The following is a 9,050-nucleotide window of genomic DNA, read 5'->3' as shown; positions in this document are numbered from 1 at the left end:
CAGAGAGGTCAGGAATGTGAACTGGGAGGAGAGGCTGGGACCTGCTCGAGGCACACTGACCCACTGACCATGCTTCTCCGGGTCTCTCAGAGCTTGGGTGAGGCCAGCCACTCCCCAGCATTGAAGTCATTCATTCATTCGTTCAAAAATACCGGTCCGTCATAATAGCCACTCCTTTGATTACACTTTCAGGTAGCTTTCTCTTCTCTCACCTGATCGTTTTCTTTTAAGATTTTTTTTTTTTATGTGGACCATTTTTAAAGTCTTTATTGAATTTGTTACAATATTGCTTCTGTTTTATGTTTTGGCTTTTTGGCCGCCAGGCATGTGGGATATTAGCTCCCCAACCAGGGATCAAACCCGCACCCCCTGCATTGGAAGGCGAAGTCTTAACCACAGGACTGCCAGGGAAGTCCCTCGCCTCCTCGGTTTTTTTTTTTTGATTTTTGTTTTTTTTTAAATGACCCAAAGAACCAGATGCGGTAGATGTTTTTTTAAACTTTTTTTTTTTTTTTTTTTTTTATTTATTTTTGGCTGTGTTGAGTCTTCGTTTCTGTGGCAGGGCTTTCTCTAGTTGCGGCGAGCGGGGACCACTCTTCATCGCGATGCGCGGGCCTCTCACTATCGCGGCCTCTCTTGTTGCGGAGCACAGGCTCCAGACGCGCAGGCTCAGTAGTTGTGGCTCACGGGCCTAGTTGCTCCACGGCATGTGGGATCTTCCCAGACCAGGGCTCGAACCCGTGTCCCCTGCATTGGCAGGCAGATTCTCAACCACTGCGCCACCAGGGAAGCCCGCCTCCTCATTTTTTGCCTGGCAAAACCCCAAACCTGGTTAAACCCCCCTCTCCACCTACTTTCCTCCTGCACCCAGGCCACCATACAGTGCAGGGGAAAAGAAAGACACAATCACGCCCACCAGTTGTGCCTGAAATTCATGGTCTCAAGTGGGCCCTTAAGGTTGCCTGCTAGCCTCTATTTCCCTACTTCTCTCTACCTTTTCTTCTCTCATTCTTACTCTTAGAGTTTGCTTTCTATTTCACTGAGAAAATAATAGCAGTCAGAGAAGATAGTTCCACATGCTCCCACCACATCTTCTTACCTGTCTGCATCTCTGCCCACATACTGGGCCTTCCATTACTATGAATGAACTCTGTGTGAGCCTATCTAATGCCAGTCCTTCCATTTGGGCAGTAGTTGCCAATCCCCCTACTACTAACCTATGTCTCTCCAGCAATTCCCTCCTCTTTCCTGGATCATCAATTTCCCTGCTTTACTGGTTCATTCCTATCAGCATACAAACATGCTGTAATATTTTTCATCCTGCAAACAACACTCTCATGACCCTACATCCCTCTAGAGCTTCCTCCCCATTTCTGTCACTTTTATAGCATAAAGCCTCAAACAAGTTGTCTATACTTGCCATCTCCAGCCTTCCTCCCATTCTGTCTTGAATCCTGTCCAATCAGGCTGATTCCTACACTGGCCAACCAAAACCTCTTGTCAAGATCATCGTGAGGGACCTCCCTGGCAGTCCAGTGGTTAAGACTTTGCCTTCCAATGCAGGGGTTGCAGGTTTGATCCCTGGTCGGGGAGCTAGGAACCCACATGCCTCGTGGCCAAAAAACCAAAACATAAAAAACAGAAGCAGTATTATAACAAGTTCAATAAAGACTTTAAAAATGGTCCACATCAAAAAAAAAATCTTAAAAAAATAAAAATATTGTCATGAGCTCCACGGTGTTAAATCTAATAGCCAATTTTCAGGCCTCATTTTCTTTGTGTAAATGAGAAGACATATATACAACTGTAAAGTGCTTCGTAAATGTGGGACGTTACCATTATCATGTATCAATATACTTTTTTAAAATAAATTTATTTATTTTATTTATTTTATTTTTGGCTGCGTTGGGTCTTCGTTGCTGCGCGTGGGCTTTCTCTAGTTGCGGTGAGTAGGGGCTACTCTTTGTTGCGATGCGCGGGCTTCTCATTGCAGTGGCTTCTCTTGTTGCAGAGCACAGGCTGTAGGCACACGGGCTTCAGTAGTTGTGGCATGTGGGCTCCGTAGTTGTGGCTCGCGGGCTCTAGAGCACAGGCTCAGTAGTTGTGGCGCACGGGCTTAGTTGCTCCGTGGCGTGTGGGATCTTCCCGGACCAGGGCTCGAACCTGTGTCCCCTGCATTGGCAGGCGGATTCTTAAGCACTGCACCACCAGGGAAGTCCTCAATATACTTTTTTAAATGGATGAACGTCCGCTGCTACAAAGATACTTCTGTTCTTCCCCTCTCTCCCCATACCCAGCCTGTTTATGAAATTTTTCAAGCCCAAGTGTGGAGATTTCTGTGTGTCCCTGCTCTGGCAGCCAGCATCCAGAAGGGTCCAAGACGGCATCCTTTTTCATCCTCTTCCAAGACACCAACAAACTTCTGTATATGATGAAAACAATGACCACTGTCTGGGGCTGTGCAACCATAGAGTTTGTCAATCTCTCTATTGCTTAAGGTCAGAAGTGAGAACAACCACGGTCTCAGGTGCTGAATTGTTGTAATAATGTGAAGTAGTATGTAGTATTTTACTTCCCCACTATAAACTGAGGAGAAGGACTGGGGTGGAGTGGGGAGAAGAGGATAGGACAGGTCAGTGCACTCCAAGAAGAGAACAGAAGAGAAGGGCAGCCCTGTTACATATAAATGTGTCATCAGACAACCATTTGAAAGTGTGGGGAAAAATGTTATATGAGCTATTATAGGGCTCCATGTTAATTTCAAAAGAAGCATTTGACAGAGTGAAGCTCATTTTCAACCACCCTTCTTTTCTTGACTTCACCAGGTTTCACCTTCTTGCAGTCTAGAAAGATACCTCTCTGTATCTGAGCCCTCAGAGCTCCCTCTGATTCAGGGGCCAACTGGGAGAGGCCTCTGTGGTGGGATCAGGGACCTGGAACCCTACCCTGCCCTTTATCCCGGGCACTACCGTTTTATGAATTCAAATCATTAGGGTTCAAGCAAGCTCATAGCAATGACCACAGCCACACTAAACAGGTGTTATTAAAAGGAATTTAATAATCTTAATTAAAAACTCTTAACAGCGAATTCTGTCACAGGCCTTGGCAGCTGGAAGCAACTCCAGGGGTGCGCCCCTCTGGGATGTGGTCGAGCCACAGTCTTGAACACGGGGCTCACCACTGCCGCATGGCGTGGTGCTACCTGGAAGTTACTTCAATGCAATATCAAAGATCCACAAGGATTTTTTTTAAAAAAAGTTTTAAATATATTAGACTCTCTTGATTGCCATTTTTACACAAAGCTGCTGATACAGTATACAGAGTTTTAACTTTTTTTTTTCACATAAAATACATTTTTCTTAAATGTTCTCTGTACATCAGTGGCTTCTGGTCTGGTGAATTATTGCGGAGGGCTGTGGGTCTGCAGACTTTTCCTGGGTGCACAAAGCCAGGCCCCGCACTGTGGCACTTGCAATGCCCATGGGAAGCAGGCCCTCCGGCCAACCTGCTAACAAGAGACTGTCAAGGAAAGCTTCTAGCAGAGGCAGTCACTTCTGCGGAGTCACCCACTGACCACATGACTCTTTGCTCTTATGTGCCCTGGGGGAGGGGAGGCTGTCCCCAGGCCACAATAGCAAGAGTTAAATACAGTCCTTCTGGGCATCCTGTAAGGAGCGCCCTTCTGGAAAGTGTACCAGTATTCTGCTCTGGGAAAGCAAGTGGGAGGGAGAACTCAAGATCAAAAGATATCTGACACCAACAACCAAAATGGTCTCATGTTATTACAAGGCCAGCAAACTGGTGGGTAGGACAGGGGACACAGCTTTGTTAACTTTTCTAAGCCTATTGAAATTGATCAAACAGTACAGAGCAGTTTCACCAATGCTGCATATTTGATGGAGAATTACATCCTGAAGTCTTCAGAAGACCTGGGCTTAGGGTGCACTCAACTTCCTGGAGCTACTCTCAGGCCAGAAACTCACTCTCTGGTGATAGCCACCAATTTTCAGTTGTTTGGGGCATAAGGTGGGAGCAAGGGCCGGAGCTCACAGGGAGACATGTGGCACAGACTTTAGAAGTAGCCTCCTTTAATCTGCCAGGAACTGCCACCAGACCTGGGTCTAAGCAGGAGCTGGGCATCTGGTCGACCTTGCCAGCTTTCTCCCTGCTCCTTGATCCACACCTGCCAGGAATAGAGGCAGACTCCTGAGGAAAGTTTTCGATATTAAAGGAGAAGCTCCTTTTCCTCCCAATATCCATTGGTGGGGCAGGAGGACTAGGTAATAAATGAGCAAAAATGAGGAAGAGATGATGAGCTTAAGAACCTGAGATGCGTTTGGCAACAAATTCCAGACTCCTTGTTCTTCTAGACACTGACTTCAAACTGGTATTATACAGTGGCTGAAAGATGCTGGCCTAAAGGCAATTATCCTTGAAAGTCCCAGGTGGACTTGGGATGGTATCTGCCTGGAACCCAAGATCCAGCATCTCCATTTAGTGGCAAATGTTATCCCGGGGTGGCGATGTCAGCAGCTTCCCAGCTAAAGGAATTCATACTCTAGGGATTCTAGAAGCAGAAAAGCAAAGGGTTGCTGGACTAGGACGCAGCCTTTCTGTCTCAGGTGAATTGAATGGGGCTGCTGGTGCTCATGGTCCTCAAAGGATGGAAATGCAAAGAGCGATCTCCTCACTCCCTCATTCCTCCTTCATCCCCGGAACCTAATATAGTGCCTGGTGAGTCACAGCTACTCAATAAACTACATGAGTGAATAAATGAACGACCTTGGCCCCAGCTTGTCCCTCGACACCGAGGAGACCCACAGGGAAAGTTCCCCTGGGTACTTGAAGGGAATGGTTTATCCCTGACTGAAAACATGAGCTAAAGCCCAAGAGTCTGCAGTTGGCTCCTGTTAGGGGACCAGCTGGGATTCCCAGCCTTCTGGGTGGGAGAGGAATGGCCCAGGAGGCAGGAAGCAAAGGAGGAAGGAGGGAATAGCCAGAAGGGCTCAGAGCGGGCAATAAATACCTTCAGTCTCTGGCCCCTGAGCAAACAGATCTGAAAACTTAACACAGCTCTCTCCTAGGAGCATGTGTCTTCCCTCAGCACCTCCCAGCTCACAGCTCAAGTCGGCTCGAGGAATTTCAGTGTCAGTCTGATCTGAACACTATTTTAAAGCCTAAAAGGTATGTGTGTTTTGCATCATCCCTGCCCTGCTCCAGCCATAGGATGAGATGATGGAGAGTCAGCCCCAGACCCCAGGGATGTGGCAGGCGTCACGCACACGACCTGCCTTTCCACCCTGGCCTGGATCTGTCCTGGAGCTGGGGTGGGAGTGGCCTGGTGCTGTTACTCTCCCTGCATCCAGGAGCACTGTCCTCTGACTCAGCTGCCCTGCTCCTGGTAAAGCATCAGCAAGGCCCTTGGGATCCAGCTCTGCCTCTGGGCTATGGGAGCCGTGGCGGCCACAGTGGAGGACTGGGACAGACAGGCGACCTCATTACTAGGACTGTGGCACAAGGGGGCTCCTCCAGCTCCAGCCTCTGGCCCAGAGTCTCTTGGTGAGAATTTCTCATAAGCTCAGAAAGAAAAGGGTTAAAGGAAACCCAGATTTGTCCCCCAAATTCCAGAATCTGGACCTCAGGGGCCCCTTCAGAGCTCTAAAGAGGTAGTTTGAGACAAGTAAAGGGTGCACAGAGCAGGAAACCAACCTGCAGTTAAGTAGTTATACCAGGAGGTTTTGGCTGAGCCCGTGGACAGCGCCCAACTCATGGGCAACAGTTTCAAAGGGGCTCATGAGAGAATGCAGTGGAGAGATGGCAGGCAGCCTGTCCCTCCCCAGCATCAGAAAGATTGGGGCTATGAAATAGTAGAGCTGGGGCAAGACCCAACTCCAGCCCCAGCACCGCTCTCCTGAATGCAGTGCAGGGTGTTGGACCATGTGCACCTTGGATTTTCAGCCTTGGGCTGTCACCACTCTGGCAGGAGCAGGATGGGAGCCCCCGAGCCAGACAGGAACTCACAAGGGCCAACTGGCAAACCCGTCTCACCAAGCATTCCAGAAAAAGCAAAGCTGGGCTGGGAGTGCTGAGCATTCACTCTGGGAGAGGCAGGGGCCCCAGCAGCCCCCCCACTGCTCACTCTGATGGCTTAGTCCGAGGAGGGCCGGCTGAGACAGGCTGGACTGAAATCAGCCTAATATTCACAAAGGTTGGCCAGGGCACTGGGCTCTGTCATGGTTACCAGAGACGTCTGCAGAAATTAACAACATGAACTCGCCTCTCTCCCTGGAAAAGCCCTTCCAACTGAAGTTTCTCGCTTAGCTTCATTTGTCCAACACCAGTCAGTAAAACCTAGTGATCTTGATACTGTTCAGGAAAGAAAGCTAATTCAGTGGACCCCCTTCCCAACCTGGAGCTTTGTAGCCTAAAAGAATTCTTTTATCAAATGCACTTTTGGAAACGCTACCTTTGTTCTCTCTCCCCTCCATTTTTTTGATGCTTCCATCCAAGAGCAAAATATGATTTGGATTATTCCAGGATTGGAATAGCCGGGTTTTCCATCTCGGCCCTTGGGCACTCACACAGCTGGCATTTGGCACAAGCAAGGCTGTGGGGAGCAGGCCTACGCCCATCTCATCCACGCCATGTGGGTACATAGCTCCCTCTGGACGCAGAGAGGACCTCCTGCTCCTGCCGGATGTGGATGACGATACCAAACCCTGGTAGGGCTCTGGGCAGGATGACAGGTATCAGCTTAGCAGGCCTCCTCCCCTGCTAAAGCCATGTTGGCAGTGGCGACAAAACTCCTGAGTCTTAACTTCAATCCTCTTGGGAAGAGCCCACAAATTCTCAGTCCCACCTGCTTCCCATGAGCCCAGCTGTGTCATCCCTACACATGTTGATTGTGTGTGCGTGTGTGTGTGTATTGATATGTCACATGTGAGTACTGGTCCAGAGAAGCCTTTACCAACAACAGAACTGGAATCCCAGCCCGCCCTCCCGAAATCTGACAGCAGGATGAGTCAGGAAGCCACTAGGGGCCTTGTTTTTTGATGGCAGACAATGCGGCAAGAAGCAGAACGGTGGGAAGTGGTGGTGCTATGGGCAGCTGGCTGAGAGGTGAGGTTAGCCTTCCTCTGGAAAGCAGAGCCCACCTCCCCCCAGCAGCCCTCTGAAGCCTCCCCAGCCAGGGCTGCTGGGCTGGCCTGGATTCCAGGGACCCTCTCCCCAAATCATCCCTCTCCTCCATCCCTCAGGGTCTAGGAGATGCGGCAGCAGCCGTGGACCTTCTCCTCCATCTCCTCCATGGGGGCCTTGAACTTCAAGAGTGGGGGGTCTCCACTGGTGACTGTGTAATACACCGAGGTCCCATTGCTGCTGTACGGGGAAGTTCTGCCTCCGATCAAGGGGGCCTTGCCTTCGCTGCTGCCCTCACCCGTCCTGGCCATGCCGCTACCCAGATGGGTGCTCAGGAAGGGGTGGCTGAGCAGCTTGGCTGCAGCCCGCTGCCGCTTCAGCTCCAGAAGCGTCTGGGGGCTCTGTTCCTTGTAGCCACTCCAGGGCGGGGTGGCATCAGCCATGCCAGGGTTGCCATAGGCCATGTTGTAGTCCGGCACCTCATGCACTTTCCAGACATCCCCGTTGGACAGCGCATACTGGTAGGTGCTGACCGGAGCCCGGAGACCGTTCTCAACAGGCACGTCCATTTCACTTCGTGGGATCTTGGTAGGAAACTCGGAGAGCAGCACGGGCTTCTCCAGCCTGGGGTTCTTGAGGGTGAGAAGGACAACGTTACCAGCTGGCTGGAAGATCTGAACCCATACCCCACTTGTGCCTCTGCTGAAAGCATGATTGTTTGGGCCTGTCCTCATCCGTTTTCCCTAACTGGGTAATAAGACCTCTATTTTCCTTTGGGGAACTCACTAATCTATGGGTTTTGATAGAGTTGACCAACACCCATCTTTGCTCCCAGCGAAAGACCATGACCCCAGGCCTGGCCAATCAATAAACTCACTACAGGAATTGGTTCAGAGGTGGGTTCCCAGTTACATAAGCCAATGCATCCCTTTTTTGTGTAAGTCGATTTTAGTTGGGTTTTTGGTCACTTGTAATCCTTCCTCTTATCCCCTGGTATATCTCCACTACAAATGGAAGAGGCTCTTACCCAGAGATCTTTTATACCCAGAAATCCCTGGGTAATAAGAGCTTTAAAAGTAGCTGCAGCCTAGAAACTATGACTAAAAGGTAGATTCATCTGACAGTGACAAAAATATAAAGCATAGCAAAAATCACAAAGTCAAAAGACACATGAAAAACTAGAAATATATTTACAACCTATAAGACAGAAAAGGGACTAATTTCCAAATGTATAAAGAGCTCTTAAAAGTCCATCTGAAAAAGCCCAACTACCCAACAGAAAACACAGGCAAAGGACATTAATATGCAGATCACAGCAAAATGTAGATCTATATAGCATATAAATATAGGAAAAATATTCAATCTCACAAATAGTTAATGACATAAAAATTTAAACAACAAAATATCATTTTTACCCAGCACATTGACAAATTTTTAAAAAATATTTATTTATTTATTTATTTATTATTTATTTTTGGCTGCGTTGGGTCTTAGTTGCGGTACACGGGCTCAGTAGTTGTGGTGCGCTGGCTTAGTTGCCCAGATCCTGACCAGGGATCGAACCTCTGTCCCCTGCATTGGAAGGTGGATTCTTAACCAATGGACCATCATGGAAGTCCCAACAAATTTTTTTTTTTTGGTTGGCGGGGAAATGCACTGAGTGGCTTGTGGAATCTCAGTTCCCTGACCAGGGATCAAACCCGGGCCTTTGGCAGTGAAAGCGCAGAGTCCTAACCACTGGACTGCCAGAGAATTCCTGACAAATATTTTTAAAGTTTGTTATTATTCAGTGCTTGCAAGGGTGTGCAAAGTACACAGGAGTGTCAACTGCCACAACTTCTTTGGAGGACAACATCACACCATCCACCAAAAAAAAAAATTTTTTTTGTTTTAAGAAAAATATATACTTTGCA

General features: G+C 48.6%; 1 protein-coding gene across 5 annotated transcripts in view; it reads right to left on the bottom strand.

The window, feature by feature from the left end:
• Nucleotides 1-3,038: 3,038 nt before the first annotated feature.
• The window catches only part of PPP1R16B (protein phosphatase 1 regulatory subunit 16B), a 101,691-nt gene continuing 95,679 nt past the window's right edge, over nt 3,039-9,050 (bottom strand). For 4 of the 5 annotated variants that reach the window (XM_007193121.3, XM_007193122.3, XM_057530183.1 and 1 more), the window contains one exon: nt 3,039-7,769. In XM_007193121.3, the coding sequence (XP_007193183.1) occupies nt 7,260-7,769 (510 nt within the window). In that variant the 3' untranslated portion in view covers nt 3,039-7,259. The remainder of the gene's footprint in view (nt 7,770-9,050) is intronic. The other variant, XM_007193125.3, reaches the window with a different exon arrangement.

The sequence above is a fragment of the Balaenoptera acutorostrata genome, chromosome 15 (genome assembly GCF_949987535.1).
Source record: "Balaenoptera acutorostrata chromosome 15, mBalAcu1.1, whole genome shotgun sequence".
NCBI classification, from domain to species: Eukaryota; Metazoa; Chordata; class Mammalia; order Artiodactyla; family Balaenopteridae; genus Balaenoptera; species Balaenoptera acutorostrata.
Note: the sequence above shows the minus strand (reverse complement) of the source record. Positions and strands in the feature narration are given on the sequence as shown.